Source organism: Triplophysa rosa, linkage group LG25, assembly GCF_024868665.1.
Source record: "Triplophysa rosa linkage group LG25, Trosa_1v2, whole genome shotgun sequence".
NCBI lineage: Eukaryota > Metazoa > Chordata > Actinopteri > Cypriniformes > Nemacheilidae > Triplophysa > Triplophysa rosa.
Window position 1 is genome coordinate 15,064,713 of NC_079914.1, and position 20,839 is coordinate 15,085,551.

Consider the following 20,839-nt stretch of genomic DNA (forward strand, 5'->3'; position numbering starts at 1 on the left):
TCAAGGTACATTTTCCTATCATAAAACTATGTTTAATTTTAGTAAAGAATGAAAAAACGGTTGTGTGGGCATGTTTTTTTATGGCACCATGTGGAGACCTTCAAATGCTCGCTTCTATAGTTATGAAACAGATTGTCCATTACTTCCACTGAATACCTGTAAATAATTTTTCTTCGAATTAAAGTATACTTTTTAAATCATTTACATGCGAGCATCACCATTTTTAACATGGATATTGCCTGTACAGGAAAATATTGCGACAATTGAAACAAAAAGGACACGATGATTAAAATGATTGCAAGATGAAGAACAAAACATTGAGAACGTGAAGTGCACGACTTATCGCAGTTACGTTTACCTAATTACACATAACAGGTTTACGACACGACTAGTGCCTTAATGCATAACATTTGAGAAAATGCCTAAAAATGTGTTGTCAACTGCCAGATGAATCTTCGGAGGGCGAAAAAACATGTACAAGCCATGAGGGCTAGCCATTGTCCGGTCAGTTTTAGTGACTGTAGAAAGGCATTGCAAGACCTCGTAAACTACAGCTTACCTGAAATTTTAAATAACAAATCTCAAAGGCCATACTGCAAAATATACAGAAATGGGCATGACAGAACACATGGAATAGTATTTAAAGGAATTTTATTACAAAATTCACTATAGTAATGTGTAACCAGTGTACCTGACATCAACAGTGTAACAAAATGTCTACGGTTCGTATAACTACTTATTAAAAAGGAAGTACATCATAAATTATGTACTGTTCACAATGTATAGCACGTTTCCAGGTAGCAGGCTTTAGACCTAGCGCTTTTCCTTCCAGTGTCTTTCTGTACATACTCGTTTAAGTATTCTAAACAAAACTTCGGGACTCAGACTTTTCCCATAGTCTACTACATATAATTACCAGATTTATGCCATTGAGTGAAACACTGACGCTTGGCAACAAAGCACAGACTCACATCACAGGAGACACATTTAACTGGAGTTTTAAGGTGGCACAATTTGCACAAGCGCCTTCCAAGGGTGCTGTCGCCAGATATGTACTTTGGCAGGTGAGAATTATTGGGAGATTTCTTGGGAAAATTATTCAAATAATTGTTAGGAGGGGTGTAATCTGGACCAGGGGCAGAAACAGGACATATTCCTGCCAGCTCTGAAACAAGAGCCTCCCGAAACTCCTTCTGCGTCATCGGCTTCTGGTTCTTCGACCTGGCAACGTGCTGATGTAAAATGAAGGCGTTTACCACAGCAATGTCCACAAAGTGGTAAAAGAAGGTCCGATACCACTTTCTCGTTTTATGCAGAACTGTGTAATATCCAATGAGTGCGTCAGACAGATCCACTCCACCCATGTGCCTGGAAGTAAAAGGAAACGGATTATTATACAATTTTCAATTTAAACATGCTTCATAACACTGAATGAATTTAGACTAACTTATTGTAGTCCAGCACTGCAGGCGGAACCGTGAATTCTTCTTCGGTCCAAACTCCATCGCCTCCCTTCACCTTCCTCTTCACTTTGTCCCCATTGAATGCTTTATGAAAGGTGGAGCACAGCAGGACGTTTCTTCTGTCCTTCCACTCGACCAACAGGAGATTGTCGTCTCTGAACCAGCGTATGTTGCCTCGAGGAGCTGCTGTTGTTGAGCGTCCGATCCGGTTTGCTCGAACTGTCCCACAAGCCAAAATCTTCTTACTCAGGAGGTCCCTGAACAGCATGGGGGTGGTGTAAAAGTTGTCAACATACAGCTTGTATCCAGTGCCCAATGACTTTTCATTCACCAACCTCATGACAGTATCGTAGCCAACCCCCTTGCCTTGCTTTGTGTCTGACTTTCCCTCGTACACGAAGAAGTCCCACGTGTAGCCAGAGAGCGAATCTGCCAGAACAAAGAGTTTGTAGCCCCATTTCGTCGGTTTGTTTTTCATATATTGTTTGAGTCCATTTCTAGCCTTTGATGCTACCATTCTCTCATCGACGGAGATGTTCTGAAATGGATGAAAGTAAGTTTGGCAGGCCTCTTTAATGTCCTTATACAGCGGTTTGATCTTAAACAGACGGTCATATCCAGCCGTTCCCTTCTTCTTTTCATTCTCTGCATCTTCTTCAGGGTCACTGAGGTGAAGAGCGCTGGATATGGCTAGAAATCTCCTACAAGACATCACTTGTACAGGATACGGCAGACTGTAGATGTCAGATTTCTTCCAGTAGTCTGTGAGGTTGAAGCACTTGACCAGACCCATGTAGATGATGAGCGCCAAGAACGACTTGAAGTCTTCCCAAGAAATGTCCCGCCATGATTGTCGCTTCGAAGACAGACACTTGGCCCCGTAGGCATTAGAGTGCTCTATAATTTTCTGCATTACTCTTGATGAAAAGAATAATTCAAAAAACTGCAGAGGACTGTAGGATGCAGTAGAGATCACCTGCGGGCCGGGTGTTCGGAGGGGTCTGAATTGCTGTTGAGTCGGCTCGATATCAGGCTCATCCGCACTATGCCACTTATCATTTGACATGTCTACAGAAAACGACAATGACCGCTTGATGCTCTTTTTCTTGACGCTTCCTTTCCCACTGCCCGCAGAGGCAGGCGAAGCAGATCTATTAGATTTTGCTGGAGACGGTGAAACAGAGATCTTCCGCTTTCGTGGGCTGATTGCAGGACTCACGTCATCATCAGACGACGAAACGTCATCTGAAAGTCTTTTTAACGGACAAAAAAGTATACAAAAAAAGCATAATTAAAGCACACATTGAGACAAAGTTGCACATATATGACATTTTGTAGGTTTTTATTTATTATCTATGTGACTAACTTTAGAAACAGAGTAGTGAGTCTCTCGCAACAACGAATAAAATAGCCTGTCTGTAAATCAAGATGTAATAACATGTACTTTTAAGCATTTCGAAGACACTTTTATTCAAAGTGATTTATTGAAATAGGATTGTAGCCTTTTTATCTAAATAGAAAAATTGTATGACCTATAGTATTGTAAAACTATATGAATATGAATTTTCATTCATTTACAAAAAGTAAACAAAAATATCAATGCAGTACAAATAAAAATCATAAATCACACAATTTAATCATTTTTTTTAATTTGACAGATTTGCCCTATTTTTTTAATAAAAACATTATTTAAATGTCATTAATACTTTTAATAATACAATGTCAAAATCTAAAACTATGTATCTAAAAATCTGCCTTAACCTCTGGATTCTAAAAAATACAGGCATGCGATCAGCCAACGACATTGAACAGTCTTTAATGTTACTAATTAAATGTTACATTATTAAAGACAGGCAACTGTTTGCCATATATATTTTTCCCTTAGCTACACAAAAACAAGCTGTTATAATTACCCAATTCTGACTATTTTGGAAACATCAAATGTTTATTAGTTTAACAGTCACCTAAACAATACTTAATAAAATAGGTTAATACTTTGTGCAAATATCTTATGCTGATGTAAAATAAGATGGCATTAACAAATGGCACCCCTTGAGTAGTTTATATTAGGCCTAATTTTATTGTAATCAGCAATAATTCATTAACAGACTTTCATACACAGCCACTAGATGGCGCATCTACGTCATTCATACAGCGTTTGTCCGCATGTAATTCATATCCATCGATGGAAATTTTCTCACCAAAAGCCTTCATTAATTGCTTTTAAAATGAAACTCAACAGTACATTTTTTCTCCCTTTGTTTTTTGTTATTGTTTTTTTTTTCAACCTTGTAATTTATTTTCTAATGTATTGTATCTGTACTCTTGCTTGAAACGTATAATTACTAAACTTCATACTTTGTATTTACCCTTGGCGATAAAAAAATCCGTATGTAATAAAGGTATTTGCAAACGCTGCATGTTGCGGTTTTAGTTCATTTAAGTATGCATTCAGTAGAGACTTCAACGCTAGATATTATAGACAACGCGTCTATATTAGACTAGATCGGCCGTTTGTATTTTCAAGCCATTAAATCGCGGAATGGCCTTTTTTAGTCTCTGTATATAGATAATTTTAAAGCATATCATATAACAGACATCCCAACTTCCAGACTCGGGATTTTCTGTATATAAGTTACAAAACGCTGTTCAGTTCCCAATTTAATAAAAAATGACACCACGCGCTTTTTTGAGTACCACAACAGCTGTGTTTGGCGTCTATTTTTCACGGACTCTCTGAATACATAAAGATAACTCGCAAAATTATGTTCCGAACGAAGCGATCGCTTTGCATTTATAACAAGCGTGTGCATGACGTCAAGAGCGTCGAAAGGATCCTGTGATGACTACGTGCACATTCCAAACCCCCAACCCCCAACCCCGTCACGAATTAATATAAATCGAATGTTTGCAATTTACGCGGGTGATCCCAGCGGTAAAAAAAAAAAGAAAAGGAAATCCGTATTTATACGGAAAAACCACAACCCTGAAAATATCATTTAAAAAGCGTCGCCAAAGTGTGCACTCACTTATCGAAGACCATCTCCTCTCCTGAGGACACCACGCTCTCATTCTCGGATAAATCCTCACATTCACTCAACATGTCGTGTTCTTCTTCGACATCGTTTACTGTCTTCTGGGACTCAACATTGTTCTCACCAACTTTAACCTTTTTACGTGGACTCATCGTAAACTAAGGCGATGTCTGAGGTAAATAAACTCGACAGCCCTGCAGAATCAGAACTATCGATCAACTTGGGAGTCAGTGGGCGGAGCTCCGCGAAGTAGTTTGAAAACGGGAATGATAAATCATTCCGTGAGGAAAGAAAGTTTCAAAAGCAAACGTTTAACGTTACTTGCAGCAAACACATTTGTACTAATGGGCAATCGTACTAACGTCTATGCATATTTGAGATTATGTTTATAATGTCGGAACCTTAAAAGAAAAATAAGGTTTGAAATAGGCGCACATATACGAGAGGTGGGATCGACTTCATGCGGTCCTGCGCAGACCTATCGGCGAATGCCATCGAATTATCGCGAGAGCGGTTCAGAAGCTGAGCGTGGGGAGTAAATTGAGCGTTTGATTAGGTCTCGCGATACCTCAACGTCATACGCCGATCGATTTGCGCAGTATCGCTCAGGTCTGCATACCTGCACTGCAAAAAATCCGTAAAAATAGGGCACAACATACTGTGTTATTATGGAGAAATTTTCCGTATTCATTTTTTACAGTTGTTTTGCCTGTTTTTTATTTTGTACGCCAATGAAGTACATTTGAGCATTAACGGAAATGTCCGTAAAATAAACTGATAAAAAGTACCGGCAGAAAATTACCAGTACATTTTTCCTTTTTATTTACAGCGTGGTCTCTTCTGAAATGACATGAGGATTAATAGATTAGTTTTTTAGGGTGATCACCATCTCTGGTAAACAACAGTACTAGGAACATTTAAAGGGATAGTCCACCTAAAAAGGGGTCATCATTAATCACTCTTATGTCATTGCAAACCTGTATCACTTTCTTGCTGCTATGGAACACGTCAGTAGATGATTTAAAGCTGCCATAACACGCAGTTTCTGCCAATCTCATATTAATCTTGAGTACCTATAGAGAAGTATTGCATACTTCTAATCTTCAAAGAGTATTTAGTTTGATCACATTTAGATACAGCTGTTAGATTGTTTCTGGAAAAATACGTCCTGAGCTGTTGGGGGGGTTGAATAGGGTATTGGACTAAATCACGAGCACACAATACATCATTGCAATACATTATCCCTGCATAACCATTGATTCACTATAAGTTCACACAGACACGACTTAGTTTCACTTACCGCATGCGGTTCATGTCCGGTATCTTTTAGCGCTGGGACTGCTCCATCTATCAGTTTCAAACGATCTCCAAATCCAGCGTTTATATAACATCCATCACTGACATGCCGTGAACATACAAACACACCTTGACTTCTCTCACTATCACAAGAGGAAATAACTGCAGCTGCAGGGCCACAGCGCAGCCAATCTTGATGGTAGGTGGGTCTTCCTCGCTCGTCGGTTGACACGTAGACGGGCTATTTCTTTCGCCTTGCCGTGGGCGTGCTTTTCCTGGAGAATTTCCTAATAAGGGACTAAGAAATGTTGTTACAAAATGGATTTTCATGTTCGAAAAAAACTTGCCGAAACGTATACGAACGCTGGGAGAGTGTATCGAGCACAGAAATACTACGTCATACGTCCAACTCGTTTTTTTTGACAAGTTGACAATGTTAAGCACGAGAAGCCAGCATGTTTAACATTGGAAAGACAGAATGCATGAAACAGCGTTGCATGGCCCCTTTAATGAACAACATTCAGTGGGTTGTAGGTATATTTTGACTCGTTTTAATGCTTAGTGATGCAACCAAAAGTTTACACTCACCTTTCACCCTTCCAAGCAGAAGTGAGATCGATTTTTACTCAACACTGATATACAATTCAGAGAAAGCTCGTGTTCACATCTGGATGTTTGACATCTTTAATGAAGATGGTAAATAGTGACAAACACAGCGATTCTGATTTCTTCAGCTATATGAGGACAGAAACGATCACACCTGTGAATATAACAACCAAAGGTTTTCTGCAAAGGCACATTTCTATAAAAACAATTCAAAGGACATAATACAACACTTTTTAAAAAGCATTTGTAGGAATTTCAGTACAGTAACGATAAAGTACTGCACAAGACAGCAACAGCATAAAAAACAATTAGTGTTCATATAACTACAACATAAATCATGAACTACGGTTTCCAACCACCAGGCTTTAAATTTAGAGCTTTCTTTCCTGTTTCTTTCAGTACACGCTAATTTACGTATTCTAAATAAAGCTTGTGGGCTCAGACATTTACCATATTACCTTCCTCTTTATAATTACCAGATTTATGCCATTCAATGAAACACTGACGCTTGGTAACAAAGCACAGACTCACATCACAGGTGACACATTTAAGTGGAGTTTTAAGGTGGCACAATTTGCATCTACGCCTTCCAGCCGTGCTATCACTAGAGACGTACTTGGGCATGTGGGAATTATTAGGAGAATGTTTAGGATTGGTGTAATTTGGACCAGGGGCAGAAACAGGACATATTCCTGCCAGCTCTGAAACAAGAGCCTCCCGAAACTCCTTCTGCGTCATCGGCTTCTGGTTCTTCGACCTGGCAACGTGCTGATGTAAAATGAAGGCGTTTACCACAGCAATGTCCACAAAGTGGTAAAAGAAGGTCCGATACCACTTTCTTGTTTTATGTAGAACTTTGTAATATCCAATGAGTGCGTCAGACAGATCCACTCCACCCATGTGCCTGGAAGTAAAAGGAAACGGATTATTATACAATTTTCAATTTAAACATGCTTCATAACACTGAATGAATTTAGACTAACTTATTGTAGTCCAGCACTGCAGGCGGAACCGTGAATTCTTCTTCGGTCCAAACTCCATCGCCTCCCTTCACCTTCCTCTTCACTTTGTCCCCATTGAATGCTTTATGAAAGGTGGAGCACAGCAGGACGTTTCTTCTGTCCTTCCACTCGACCAACAGGAGATTGTCGTCTCTGAACCAGCGTATGTTGCCTCGAGGAGCTGCTGTTGTTGAGCGTCCGATCCGGTTTGCTCGAACTGTCCCACAAGCCAAAATCTTCTTACTCAGGAGGTCCCTGAACAGCATGGGGGTGGTGTAAAAGTTGTCGACGAACAGCTTGTATCCAGTGCCCAATGACTTTTCATTCACCAACCTCATGACAGTATCGTAGCCAACCCCCTTGCCTTGCTTTGTGTCTGACTTTCCCTCGTACACGAAGAAGTCCCACGTGTAGCCAGAGAGCGAATCTGCCAGAACAAAGAGTTTGTAGCCCCATTTCGTCGGTTTGTTTTTCATATATTGTTTGAGTCCATTTCTAGCCTTTGATGCTACCATTCTCTCATCGACGGAGATGTTCTGAAATGGATGAAAGTAAGTTTGGCAGGCCTCTTTAATGTCCTTATACAGCGGTTTGATCTTAAACAGACGGTCATATCCAGCCGTTCCCTTCTTCTTTTCATTCTCTGCATCTTCTTCAGGGTCACTGAGGTGAAGAGCGCTGGATATGGCTAGAAATCTCCTACAAGACATCACTTGTACAGGATACGGCAGACTGTAGATGTCAGATTTCTTCCAGTAGTCTGTGAGGTTGAAGCACTTGACCAGACCCATGTAGACGATGAGCGCCAAGAACGACTTGAAGTCTTTCAAAGAAATGTCGCACCATGATTGTCGCTTGGCAGCCAGACACTTGGCCCCGTAGGCATTAGAGTGCTCTATAATTTTCTGCATTACTCTTGATGAAAAGAACATGTGAAAAAACTGCAGAGGACTGTAGGATGCAGTAGAGATCACCTGCGGGCCGGGTGTTCGGAGGGGTCTGAATTGCTGTTGAGTCGGCTCGATATCAGGCTCATCCGCACTATGCCACTTATCATTTGACATGTCTACAGAAAACGACAATGACCGCTTGATGCTCTTTTTCTTGACGCTTCCTTTCCCACTGCCCGCAGAGGCAGGCGAAGCAGATCTATTAGATTTTGCTGGAGACGGTGAAACAGCGGAGGGACGGGAGATCTTCCTTTTCCGTGAGCTCACCGCAGGACTCAATTCATCTTCAGACGATGATGAATCGTCATCTGAAAGACTTAAAAAAGAAACAGCACTGATTATGCTCATATGCAGTAACGGATGTATACATATAAGAGAAAAAACGAAACAATAATACATTTGTGCTTATTTGAGTTTGAATACATGATCGATCATACTGTTTTTATAATTCTACAGATTAGCTTTAGTTAAAATGGGGAGTGACTCTATAGCAACAAAAAGTAAAATGGCTGTCAAGTGCATTTACATTAAAAACAATTCCAGATGCTTTTCACATAGCAATTTGAAAAATAAGAAAAAAATGAAGGAACTAATCTTAAAGAAGCAATAATACGAGAAGAGTTGTACAATTTATCTATAAAAAAGTCATTTAAAATTATTTTTTAAATTAGTTTAGAAAAGTCAACATAAAAAAATCAATAAAAAATCAATTGTATTTATATTTATACATCATTTGCCATATTTGTTTATTAACAAGGTAAACAATGTATTACACAAATATCATTATTACCTTTAACAATTCTCAAAATCCGCCCTGACCACTGAATATATATATATTTGATTCTATCTCCAGTCAAAAAGCTAATTATGAAAGCTTCACTTTTTGTAAAAATAAGATGTAGAGAAAAAGTGCAACTCACTTATCAAAAACCATCTCCTCTCCTGAGGAAACCACGGTTTCCCCCTCAGACGATTCCTCGCGTTCACTCGCTATGTCGTGTTCTTCTTCGACATCGTTTAATGTCTCCTCAGACTCAACATCCTTATCAACCTTATATGAACTCATCGTACGATGCAGCTCAAACAATACGCGACATCTGAGGTATATAAACGCAAACGCTTCGGCAGAATGAGAATCATTAACAGGAGCCAGTGGGCGGAGCTCAGGGCAGCAGTGGGCGGAGCTCAGGGCAGCAGTGGGCGGAGCTCAGGGCAGCAGTGGTCGTTTGAAAATAGGAATGATAAGGAAATGATAAATCATTGCGTAACTAAAACGAATGCATTATTATATACAGCAAAACAACTCGTATTGATAAGCAATCGTACTGATGCATATTTGAGGTTATGTTTATAAGTGTCCGAACCAACAAAGAAAAATAAAATGTGGGTGACCATGCAGGGCTCTGCAGACGAGAAGGAAATCGACTTCAAATGGCGCTGCGCAGAACGATCGGCGAATGACATCAAGTATCGCGAGAGCGATTCAAAAGCTCAGCGTGATGAGAAAGCGGTGCTTTCAAATCGCACTCGCGATACGTTTAACTTTGTGAACGATTTCGAGATGCCACAAGTAAAAAAAGCTTTTATTTACTTGAAAGAATAGTTAAATACACGACAACAAAAAAAGACACGACAACGAATCCTGGTAAAATTTCTGAAGTGTAATATACACTCACCTGTCTCTCTTCCAAGCAGAGAAAACTCACAATCACTAGCAACTTTAACGAAGACGTAGGAGCGTCAACCACAGCGATTCTGATTCATTCCGCTAAAGGAGGACAGAAACGATCATACCTGAATGAAACAATCATGAGTTTTCTGAAAAGGTACATTTAAAATGCATTTTTAAGATGCTCAATATAGTAAGGATAAAGTAATGTGTTTTCAAGTCAGCAACAGTGTAAAAAATTACTACTGTTCATCTAACTACAACATGAATCATGAATTACTGTTAGATTCAACCACCAGTCTTTAGATTTAGTGCTTTTCATTCATCGTCTTTCTGAACACACGTTGTCAAACATGTATAAACAAATTACAAATAAAGTTTAAAAAAAATTTACGTTTAAAAGTAAAAATAATTAAAGTAAAAAAAGGGAGTAGTCTAGAGATCTTACCACCAGATAGCGCTCTCAACATTTCCTTATCTACATTGCACTGCTGGAAGGAGGACAGGACAGTTGGGACACAGAACAAGTTTCGTTTTCTGAAGAGGAATATTTTTGACATAACAGCAATAAACTGAACACATCGTTTCAAACCTGTGCAAAGATTTGACCTGTGAACACAGCAAAAACTTAACCTGCAATGCAAAAACTTATGAACAAAATAAATGTTTATCCTTACATTTAAAATATTACAGACACATGAAACCAGTACCTTCAAAATAAAGCACAAAAGTGTTTTGTTGTGAGCTTAGTCAAATTTAAAGGTATGGCATCATTATGGTGCCTATACATTTGACGTATGTGATAGTTCATATAGTAACGAATTAGTTCGGTCTTTCACTCATACAAATCACTTCTAGCTGATAAAGGCCAATTAAACCTAGAAATATTTTTTTCCGATAACGTTTTTTTTTTTACAGAAAACCATAGATTTTGTGATAGTTATATCAAGGGAAGTGTAAGGTATATATTCTAATAATTATTCACCAAAACGTCCCTAAAATCTAAAATACATTTGCACACATTAAGTGCATGTGATATTACTGCGTCTTTTGAAAGTTACTACAGGTTGTGCAGGTATTTGAGAACGCTGCTGTCAAGGGCCACATTAAACATTTAGGTGCTATTCGAGCGCACTGAGACAATGAGAGAGAGAATGTGTTTACCGCAGACCAGCGAGCTCAGATAAAGCGCCCTGTGTGAGTTTGTCCCATCTAAAACAGGTTCTCCCACAATAGAACTCTCCACCCCATCCTGGTTGGACTTTAAAAGCCCAGCCTCTCCACAGGGAGACACACGTATCGCTCAGGTCTGCCCACCTGGTCTCATCAGAAACGTCTTCCATCTGCTCCTCCACGGTCCTGTTTTTGAACCATGAGTCTGAGAAGCAAGCGCATCAGTTCCAGCAGCTCCATGAGGAGCAGCGGCAAGGCGGGAGGCTATGGCTACAGCAGTTTAAGCGGGATCTCGCTGGGCGCATCCGGCCAAAGCTTCAGCACCAGCTCGGCGTACCTGGGGCCACCCATGGCCAGCGTCTCGGTCAACAAGAGCCTGCTGGCACCCCTCAACCTGGAGATCGACCCCAACATCCAGATGGTGCGCACGCAGGAGAAAGACCAGATCAAATCGCTGAACAATCGCTTTGCAACGTTCATCGATAAGGTACGGTTGGATCTCTCGTTTCCTGTGATGAGATGAGGTGGTGGAAGTGAATAACTCGAAGTTTTGTTAGTGTGCTAAATTAACTCCGAATGTTAATGCAGATGATTGTGTCTTTATTACACTCTTAAAAAAAAGGTGCTTCAAAAGGTTGTTCGATGCCATAGAAGAACCTTTTGGTTCCATAAAGAACCTTTAACGTCTAAAGGTTCTTTCTGGCAAAAAAAGGTTCTTCAGATTATAAAAAGGTAAGAAAGAGATGGTTCTTTAAAGAACCTTTTGGCTGAATGATTCTTTGTGGAACCAAAAATGGTTCTTCTATGGCATCGCTGTGAAGAACCTTTTAAGCACCTTTATTTTTAAGAGTGTAGATGAGTTAACATGAACATCTCTTACAGAAAGTACCTCTCTGAGGCCCTCAGGAGCTCTCGCTTTGGTAGATTCACACGAAAATGATAGCGTTCCATAGCCTGACCCATTTCTCTGAAGTCTGTAACTTGATAAAAACAGGTCAGATCTGACCAAGTCACTGAAGACAGTGCTATCCGGAGACCATGAAGGAAGCTTTTGTGCTCTGGAGGACAATGCAACCAAATCCCTGGAACCCGCTGGACTGAAATCGATACTTCAATCGCATTTTAGTACAACCAAGTCACTGTTGCGAGCCGGGGCAGGCTTGAGTCCCTCAACACAGACCTCGGGTCAGCTTTGAAAGTGCTCGAAATTAAGGGTTTGTGAGGAAAGAACCCATCTAGGTCAGATGCTAATCTCTGGAGTGTTGCAGTGCCACTAATGGGGGAGTCGTATTGCAACGTTAATGAGTCGATCCAAGCAGGGTGGGCATGATTTAAAGCGCTCGGGCATTCAGGATGTGCAGTGAACTGACAACTGACAAGGAGTGGCTCTTAAAAAACGGACGCTTCTTCTGTGTTCTTGCTTAAGAAATGACAGGAACTTTGCTGTAAAACGGAGAGAATGACATTTGTAACATGACGCTGCACATAGTATACCCTTGGCACAGGCGTCCAATGAAAGTGCTAAGCTTCACTGCTTCAGGTACAACCTGATATCTACTGATAAATTCGACATCAACATCTAGGGAGGATAACATAATTTACAAAATTGACTTTGCACAAAAGGGATAGTTCAGAAATTCCTTCATCATTTACAACAAACCTGTATGACTTTCTTTCTTCTGCAGAACACAAAAGATGATATTTTGAAGAACGTTGATAACCAAACAACATTAAACCTCATTGACTTCCATTGTATGAACACGAAACCACCGAGACATTTCTCAAAATACCTTCTTTTGTGTTCCACTGAAAAAAGAGTCACATACAGATTTTAAAGGGGTCATATGACACAGCTAAAACTAATATTATCGTTTGTTATAGATGTAATGCAATGTGTATACACGATTTAAGGTTCAAAAACGCAGATTTTTTACAAAGCTCATGGCTCTGAAAAGCGAGGTGTGCTATGATTGGGCAGTTAACCAGTGCGCACTGATTGGTCGAATACTGCAAGCTTGTGACGGAAATGTAACGCCTCTTACCATATTTGGAACATCAAGTTCCTCTTCAATTGTACTGACAGGTACGCCCACCTTACTTGCGTATACATTTGGGCGGTCTTAGTCAAATCATACCACCAACTGACGTAGATTTGTGGGGGTGTGGTTACACAAGGCGTTTCAGGCAGATCTGGGTGAGCATTCGCTTTTAGATAGAATGCATCGTTTGTTCCCACACTTTAATTTTTGCAATTTTACGTGTCTAATACACGCATGGGCAACTTATAACACACCAAAGACACAGAAAAACACGTATTTGCGTCATATCAACCACTATGAGAGGGAATAAATAACAACAGGGTTTTTTTTGATTGAACTATCCGAAATTCATAAAATCCTCCAATATGGTTGAACCACTGGAAACACTGATAATATAAAACAATAAAAGTTAACTAACTTGATGTCTCTTTCGCAGGTTCGCTTTCTGGAGCAGCAAAACAAGATGCTGGAGACAAAGTGGGACCTGCTACAGTATGAAAGCCCAAGCCGGTCCAACGTTGAGCCCATGTTTGAAGCTTACATGGCCAACCTGCGCAGACAGCTTGACGTGGTCAACAATGACAGGACCAAGCTGGACGGAGAGCTACGCAACATGCAGGGTCTGGTGGAGGACTTCAAACACAAGTACATTATCCACATATCACTCAGAAAACTCCAATACTGCTATAGGGACAGCTCAGCCAAAATTACTGTCATCATTTATACACCCTCATGTGGTTCAAAACATGTGTATGACCCTTTCTTCACAAAATAAGATATTTTGAGAAATGTCTCAGTGGTTTTGTGTTTATACAATGGAAGTCAATGGTGTTCAATGTTGTTTGGTTATCAACATTCTTCAAAATATCTTCCTTCGTGTTCTGAAGAAGAAAGTCACACAGGTTTGAAATGATGTAAACATGAGTAAATGATGAAAGGCTTTTATTTTTAGTGAACTGTCCCTTGAAAACAATGATACTATAAACATTTAAAGGAAGAGCTCACCCAAAGGTCCTCATTCACTCACCCTTATGTCATCACAAACCTGTATCACTTTCTCTCTTCTGAGGAACACAAAAGACGATGATTTAATGAACATCCGGTTGGGTGGATTCAAAGGCAGCACATTTTGAAGTAATGAAATGTTTCACTGTATGAAATATCAGCTGTTTTGGAACAGCACTTGTCCAATTAAATTCGTACACCGGGGTTAAGGTGTGCCATTACACTTAAAACAAAACACTTCAACACAAAAGCTTCCAAAAACGTGCCTCCAACTTACTACTTTAGACTTTCATAATGTTTAAATTTGTGCACCTCAATGAAATATCCACTTTGCATTCTCAGATATGAAGACGAGATCAATAAAAGGAACAACCTGGAGAACGACTTTGTGATTCTGAAAAAGGTTTGTTAAGGTTTGGTTTGTGCACTTTTTCTTTGTCCAAATTATAACCATGTATTTACTTGGAAATCGCCAAGACCTTTTAAACAAGACTCGTAGAAACAGGGAAAGTTCAACTTTCTCAACACCTACAATAAAAGCAGTCCTAGCGTGGGAACAATGGTAAGTTTGGGAGTGGTGAAAGACCTCTGAGCATGGAGGGATCATATCACCAGCGACAAAAGCCTGGGTGGGGACATGGCATTATTTATACATCGGAGCAGATCTGTTTTCAGCAGCCAACAGAGCAGCAAGGAGATGCATATTAAAAGTCTACAAGATGAAGCGCTATTCATAAACTGATATGAGCGTTTGCTCATGTATGTGCCAAGTGATTCAGAGCTGAAACTGAGTAGAGGAAAAACTAAATATTGTGTGTCCCACAGGACGTCGACTCGGTGTATCTAGTGAAAGCTGATTTGGAAGACAAAGTTGGTGCCCTGACAGATGAGATCAACTTTCTGAGGACCATCTATGATGAGGTCTCTGCTCCAATAACAGTGATGTCCCCAAAACAAATCATAAAAAAAACATGTTTGTTGAATGTATAAAATGTCTGTGTATGCGACTTTGAATGTGTGATCTGTACCTGGATCGGTCCTAAACATTCTTTGTTTCTGTGAATCAGGAGCTGCATGAAATGCAGGCCAACATTAAAGACACGTCCGTCATCGTGCAGATGGACAACTCAAGGAACCTCAACATGGACCACATCGTAGCCGAAGTCAAAGCTCAATATGAGGAGATCGCAGCCAAGAGCCGCGAAGAAGCCGAGTCCTGGTACAAGTCCAAGGTAGACACAAAAAGCAAATGTTAAGAGTGGTTACACATCCTTTTACAGAGCAGTTTGGTTGGTTGTTTGATGTCAACAAAGCCAACTGTTGAGGATTGCAAAGACAATTTCCTTGACATGCACCAATTATTCGTGCGGTCTAGGAATGTGTATTGAGAAAACAAATAGTTTCGATTTTATATTGCCATTAATCTGTGCCTAAAATTAGACATCGTTTCGTCTTCAGTTTAAGCCACATTGACTATGGTACTGATGTGTTTTACTGATTCGTTTTTTCACCTCAGTTCGCCCAGATGTCCTCCCAAGCCATTCAGTACAACGACGAACTGCGCAACACTAAAGGAGACATCGCAGAAATCAACCGTATGATCAGTCGCCTGCAAAGTGAGATCGAGGCCATTAAATCTCAGGTAAGAAATACACTGTACCGCTTCTTGATTTACCTTAAACCAATTGGTCATGTCTTTTAACACTACAATCACTTCAGCGTGCTAACCTGGAGAACCAGATAGCGGAGGCAGAGGACCGTGGCGAGATGACTGTGAAGGAGGCCAAGAATCGTATCAAAGATTTGGAGGAGGCACTGCAGAGAGCCAAGCAGGACATGGCCCGTCAACTCCGCGAATACCAGGAGCTCATGAACGTCAAGCTGGCCCTGGACATCGAGATCGCCACCTACAGGAAGCTGCTGGAAGGCGAAGAGGATAGGTAAAGTACTTTTTTTATGAGTTTTACTTAGAGGGTTGAATCACATTCATATTCACATATTAATTGTGTCATTCCTTTTTTAACTGTCACAGAATTGGGCAGCAGTCCATTGTGAATATCCAGGCTGTTCCTAACTACAGTGAGTCTAAAGGGATAATTCATATAAAACATCCATCAAATAATACAGTATATGACTTTAAAAATCTTTGACGTTACAATGACCATAACGTACCCTATGTTGTGCCAGTTATGTCGATTCTTAAAACGAATCTTGTTCTTATCTTTGAATGTAGCCAACATTTAGGCTTATAGGATGGAGTTAACGTTTAAACTTTTTCTTCTCAGGTTCCAAAGGGATGAATGGTTTTCAGCAGAGCAGCTCTCCATCACCTAAGATCCTAATCAAGACTACTGAAACCAGAAACAATACCAGATTTAGTACTCACTAAAGACCAAACCATACCATCAAAATATAAACATTTTACAAGTTCAACATTTCAGCTTAAAAAAATGCTATACCTTATATCATATCTATAAACATAGTGTAGAAATAGTTCTTTTGTGAATCAGTGGAAGGAATCCACAATGAATTTTCTGAATTAAAGACTGTTACTAATTCAAATACTATGCAAAAAAAAATGACTGAATAAAAATTGTTTGTTCATTTAAACTATTCTACTTTTGAATACCCAACGTACAGAAGAAAACACCCTACCAAAAGAAGCAACTGTCTTTTTGTGAAAACTGCTGTAATATAACAAAACTATTTGTTCTTTGGCTACAGCCAAACATAAATGTAGAACAGTGTGTAATATGTGACATTATTATCAGCCTTAGGGATCAACAGTGAGTAATGTTTCAACACCAGCGGTATCGGATCTACTGTAATCCTGCAGAGTTACAGTAAATTAGAGGAATATGTCTGAAAATGATCCGCTAACAAACACAATTTTTGAAAAAGTACATCCTGAAGAATGAAAATCGTGAGAGGCTTGAAACACAAACACTGTATAGGAATGACACTATGAAGGCCATGATACGCCTGCTGCTCCTCTCTAAATTATTCATCATAGCCCACTTTGACTGCAACACAATGTAGGAGGTATGAGAAAAGGATTTTACATGTGATAGACAGACATTAAACGTTAAAACAATTAATACAGGATACATTTTTGTCGGTTATATACACACGTAGGCAGTTACAATTGCCAAAAAATATCTTGCCAATTCCTTACCATTGGGCTTTTGCAGTGTAGTATCGCTCCTTTCTATACTGCCCTGTCATAAGTTTCTGTTTACTTACTTTTAGCAAAATGTACTTTAATTTTTTTAGTGACATCATAAAAGAAAAAAATACGTGAAGAATTATAAATGAACAAAGGCGACCGGTAAGTCAGTCAGTCAGTCAGTCAGCCAGCAGCGCGCGAGGACTTCTGTGGCGTCACTCAGGCGGGAAGCGCGAGGCGATTTCTAATTAATCAAAACTATGCGTTTGAAACAGCTTGTCGTGTTTTAGTGGAAAACAATTTTCACTGTAAAACGAGCAGTTTATTGCGTAAAATATAGAGCAGATTAATAAAACATAACACCAAATATTACAGTGGAATGTATTTATTTAAAATAAAATGCAATTTCTAAATTAAATACCAAAGATGCCTGTTGTAATGTAAAATGAATAGGATTTCGCTTTAAAATAGTCTTTTTTTGCACAGGGTCCATGGTTCTCGAATTGACTATTATAAAAAAGGGGAAATTCAGTTCTCATATAAACAGCAGACATCATTCGCCCTCTTGTGTTTGATAAACAGAATTACAAATAATAACTTGCCAACGTTGCCAATTGTTTCCAGTGTTTTATAGTATAAAAAAACTTTGATTTTAAAAACCAATCCTGTGACTTATTTCCATGGAACACAAAATCAGATTTAAGGCTGAATGTTAGGAGCTGTCAGTTGTCACATTTATGTCATAAAATCAAGTACAGCACATAAATGAATGAAAATTGTGTACCGTGGAAGAAAGTAAAACTTGTTTATCATGTAAGGAAATGGTGAGTAAAACCCTCAATTTTAACCCCCTAACATTTGTGCTTGAAACAGGTACAACAGAATACATAAATAGATTGTGATCTTCACTCCTCTATAATCGTCTTCTGAACAACAGGAGGCTTCTGTCCCATGTTGTGTTACCAAAACTCTGCACCAGCTCCATGGCGCACTGCTTTTCCAAGTGTTCTCTAGCATGTGCTGCCATGTCCCCGCGAATCTCAAGAGTCTTGAAGTGGTCGAAGTCGCTGCGGCCCACTTTACGTAACCGCCGTGCAGCAGAGCGATAACACTTCCACGGCTGAGCTTCCAGCAGAAGATACTCACAGAGAGACGAGAGTCTGGAGAGAAGAGACAGAAACCCTGCATCCCCATGATTGAGATGAACCCACATAGTTACTGCAAAACACGTGCACAGGTGAAATTGAGTGCGTCCGAACTTCTCAAGATAAGAGTCCAGCACCGTCTGGCTCTCTGACTCATCTGTGATATCCAGAGGGATAAACTGGATGTTCTGGGGAAATGGGTTGAGGTTCTGTGCCCGGAGGATTAAATCTTGGTCCAGGTCAAATCCAAGCAGGTAAACCTCTTGTTTGGAAGAGTCACTTTTAGGGGTGTCTTCCTGCAACAGATGCTTGTACAGAGCAACAGACAGGTCCTGAGAAGACAAGAAAATAATAATACAGATCGCATTCTGATTATTAACATACTGTGAGATTAAATTCAGTTCAATTTAAGTTTATTTCCATAGTGCTTTTCACAATTGTTCAATGTTTATTGAAAACACACTGTGGAATAAATAATAATAAATACAGATATAGTACAAATAATACTATACAAATTACATAATTATAGTATAGAAATTATAAAAAAACATAAAAGTTACTATAAGAAAGTAAACAAGCCAAATGTCATCATTTGAACAATAAATGAGATGAACCTGTCAATCTCACCCCTGAGTTGCAGCCCACATCCAGCATTAAAACCGTTGAGCTGTTCTCAGAACAGCATCCGGTGTTTTCCAGCAGGGATGTTGGTATTAAACTAAGGCGATTTTCTGGTGGATTAAACGTGTAATAATTCATAAAGTTTCCGAAAGGAGCAGCTCCTGGATCTTCATTCACAGCAGATCGATCTGAACCCACACGAGTCTCCATCTCTGTCCGGCAACAAAATAATTCCGGTAGGATCGCGTTGGAGCGGAACATTAGTTCCTGCTATTAAATTGATCAAGAAACGTGTGGTGGCATAATAATGAAAGAATTTATTCAGCAATAAGATCTACTTATTTGATTTAGCTTGGTAAAGTATTTTGGTTTCGTATTACGTAATAAATGAAGCTATTCAGACGATACCACAAAAACGCGTTTACTCTTATTGGCCCTTCCGGGTTCCCTTAGAATTATGAAACGACATTGCGCAAGCGCATAACCCACCTGCCGGTGACATTGAGAACACGTGCACATTTCCTCAATTTCACTATCGGAAAATTAAACAGGTAAAAATTTAATTTTGAAATCGTATTAGTAGCTATGACTTTGTATCTGTCGTATTTGTTTAGATAAAGGTGCACGCGTGCTGTTTGCTAACAGTTCAGTGAAAAGATTCGAGTCTTTGATACGATTGTAAAGCAGCGATCCGAAACATCTAAACTTATATGTTGAATTGAAGAACTAAAAGTAATATTCTTTAACAAAAAAATGTTTAAAAAAAGTCCATGTTAAAATGTAATACGATAATACCATGCTATTCTTTGATGTACCGTGTAAATACATGCAGATATGGTAATCATCAATTAGAAAAACTATAGTTTTAGAAAAAGAAAAGGTGTAGTAACATGTTTTTTTGCCAAATTGATTATTATTTGATCACCATGATTTTACTACAAATACTATGACTACTGTAGTAAAATCATAGTTAATTTTCTTGGCATGTGATATCATCTCTGCGTCACTGAGCTGGCACAAAACCTGTTATAAATACAGGCTCTGATGTAAGTGTTTACCACAGGATGTGTCTGATCCTTCATGTTTCTCACAGGTCCATCATGGTCATCGGAAAGCGCATCGCTGATGTGGGATACAAGCTCTTCTCGGGCTCTATGATGCTGTTGACGGTATATGGTGGATATCTGTGTGTCCTGCGGGCTAAGAGATACATGGACAGACAGAACCAACTACAGCTGGAGGCACAGAACCAAAGCACAGAATCAGATGCCATTAAAGACTGAGACAGCTTTACATTTATCATGTCAAGTGTGTGTGGGACTCTTAATGCGGCAAAGAAGATGATGTAGATATAAACAGGATCTGAAAGCTTATCTGCTTTTTGTGTGGTTCTCAATGAAAGTGTTGCTATGGAAACATCCTGTCCATTATATGTTGTAATATATTAAAAATACTGTACCTTGTATAATAAGATCATCATGAGTGTTTGTCTGTGTAGAATCAATTCGAAGGCTTTCCACAATCGTTGGGCAGTGGATTTTCATATATTCAGTACGTACTTGAAACAAATAGATTCATGAACATTGTATTTTCTTCAATATTGTTCAGTCCTCCTTTTATAATTTAGGTTTTGATAAAATGATTAGAGCAATATTTGCACTTTTATAAAT

The 20,839-nt window shown here is 39.4% G+C and overlaps 5 protein-coding genes across 7 annotated transcripts; 2 read left to right on the plus strand and 3 right to left on the minus strand.

Moving 5' to 3' along the window:
* Positions 1 to 681: 681 nt before the first annotated feature.
* On the minus strand, positions 682 to 5,957 carry LOC130548923 (piggyBac transposable element-derived protein 4-like). 2 transcript variants are annotated; one of them, XM_057325993.1, is made up of 3 exons: positions 5,799 to 5,957; positions 1,448 to 2,716; positions 682 to 1,368 (listed from the first exon to the last, which is right to left on the minus strand). In XM_057325993.1, exons 1-3 carry the CDS (start codon positions 5,810 to 5,812, stop codon positions 903 to 905), a joined length of 1,749 nt encoding a protein of 582 aa, XP_057181976.1. In that variant the 5' UTR covers positions 5,813 to 5,957; the 3' UTR covers positions 682 to 902. The 2 variants fall into 2 exon arrangements, with proteins under 2 accessions (XP_057181976.1, XP_057181975.1); XM_057325992.1 differs by lacking the exon at positions 5,799 to 5,957 and adding an exon at positions 4,493 to 4,675.
* Positions 5,958 to 6,317: 360 nt separating this feature from the next.
* Positions 6,318 to 11,249, minus strand: LOC130549118 (piggyBac transposable element-derived protein 4-like). 2 transcript variants are annotated; one of them, XM_057326287.1, is made up of 5 exons: positions 11,185 to 11,249; positions 10,469 to 10,557; positions 9,272 to 10,119; positions 7,384 to 8,667; positions 6,318 to 7,304 (listed from the first exon to the last, which is right to left on the minus strand). In XM_057326287.1, exons 3-5 carry the CDS (start codon positions 9,415 to 9,417, stop codon positions 6,839 to 6,841), a joined length of 1,896 nt encoding a protein of 631 aa, XP_057182270.1. In that variant the 5' UTR covers positions 9,418 to 10,119; positions 10,469 to 10,557; positions 11,185 to 11,249; the 3' UTR covers positions 6,318 to 6,838. The 2 variants fall into 2 exon arrangements, with proteins under 2 accessions (XP_057182270.1, XP_057182271.1); XM_057326288.1 differs by lacking the exons at positions 10,469 to 10,557; positions 11,185 to 11,249 and having other exon boundaries at positions 9,272 to 10,243.
* Positions 11,250 to 11,274: 25 nt separating this feature from the next.
* Positions 11,275 to 16,819, plus strand: si:dkey-222f2.1 (keratin, type II cytoskeletal 8). The gene is made up of 9 exons (XM_057326289.1): positions 11,275 to 11,680; positions 13,669 to 13,877; positions 14,580 to 14,640; positions 15,063 to 15,158; positions 15,305 to 15,469; positions 15,754 to 15,879; positions 15,957 to 16,177; positions 16,270 to 16,316; positions 16,523 to 16,819. Exons 1-9 carry the CDS (start codon positions 11,393 to 11,395, stop codon positions 16,624 to 16,626), a joined length of 1,317 nt encoding a protein of 438 aa, XP_057182272.1. The 5' UTR covers positions 11,275 to 11,392; the 3' UTR covers positions 16,627 to 16,819.
* Positions 16,820 to 17,740: 921 nt separating this feature from the next.
* On the minus strand, positions 17,741 to 19,539 carry LOC130548811 (pre-miRNA 5'-monophosphate methyltransferase). Its single transcript, XM_057325843.1, has 2 exons — positions 19,176 to 19,539; positions 17,741 to 18,880 (listed from the first exon to the last, which is right to left on the minus strand). Exons 1-2 carry the CDS (start codon positions 19,428 to 19,430, stop codon positions 18,317 to 18,319), a joined length of 819 nt encoding a protein of 272 aa, XP_057181826.1. The 5' UTR covers positions 19,431 to 19,539; the 3' UTR covers positions 17,741 to 18,316.
* A 70-nt stretch (positions 19,540 to 19,609) lies between these two features.
* LOC130548813 (cytochrome c oxidase assembly protein COX14 homolog) lies at positions 19,610 to 20,645 on the plus strand. Its single transcript, XM_057325844.1, has 2 exons — positions 19,610 to 19,720; positions 20,263 to 20,645. Exon 2 carries the CDS (start codon positions 20,270 to 20,272, stop codon positions 20,450 to 20,452), a length of 183 nt encoding a protein of 60 aa, XP_057181827.1. The 5' UTR covers positions 19,610 to 19,720; positions 20,263 to 20,269; the 3' UTR covers positions 20,453 to 20,645.
* The last annotated feature ends 194 nt before the right edge of the window (positions 20,646 to 20,839 follow it).

Coding starts and splice junctions, on each gene's coding strand:
- si:dkey-222f2.1 (XM_057326289.1), top strand. CDS start 11,393: ATGAGTCTGAGAAGCAAGCGCATCAGTTCCAGCAGCTCCATGAGGAGC. Junction 15,470..15,753: donor AGTCCTGGTACAAGTCCAAG/GTAGACACAAAA, acceptor TTTTCACCTCAG/TTCGCCCAGATGTCCTCCCA. Junction 15,880..15,956: donor TCGAGGCCATTAAATCTCAG/GTAAGAAATACA, acceptor CAATCACTTCAG/CGTGCTAACCTGGAGAACCA.
- LOC130548923 (XM_057325992.1), bottom strand. CDS start 4,650: ATGAGTCCACGTAAAAAGGTTAAAGTTGGTGAGAACAATGTTGAGTCC. Junction 2,717..4,492: donor GAGGAGATGGTCTTCGATAA/GTGAGTGCACAC, acceptor TCCGTTAAAAAG/ACTTTCAGATGACGTTTCGT. Junction 1,369..1,447: donor GCAGTGCTGGACTACAATAA/GTTAGTCTAAAT, acceptor TTTTACTTCCAG/GCACATGGGTGGAGTGGATC.
- LOC130548811 (XM_057325843.1), bottom strand. CDS start 19,430: ATGTTCCGCTCCAACGCGATCCTACCGGAATTATTTTGTTGCCGGACA. Junction 18,881..19,175: donor ATGTGGGCTGCAACTCAGGG/GTGAGATTGACA, acceptor TTGTCTTCTCAG/GACCTGTCTGTTGCTCTGTA.
- LOC130549118 (XM_057326287.1), bottom strand. CDS start 9,417: ATGAGTTCATATAAGGTTGATAAGGATGTTGAGTCTGAGGAGACATTA. Junction 8,668..9,271: donor GAGGAGATGGTTTTTGATAA/GTGAGTTGCACT, acceptor TTCTTTTTTAAG/TCTTTCAGATGACGATTCAT. Junction 7,305..7,383: donor GCAGTGCTGGACTACAATAA/GTTAGTCTAAAT, acceptor TTTTACTTCCAG/GCACATGGGTGGAGTGGATC.
- LOC130548813 (XM_057325844.1), top strand. CDS start 20,270: ATGGTCATCGGAAAGCGCATCGCTGATGTGGGATACAAGCTCTTCTCG.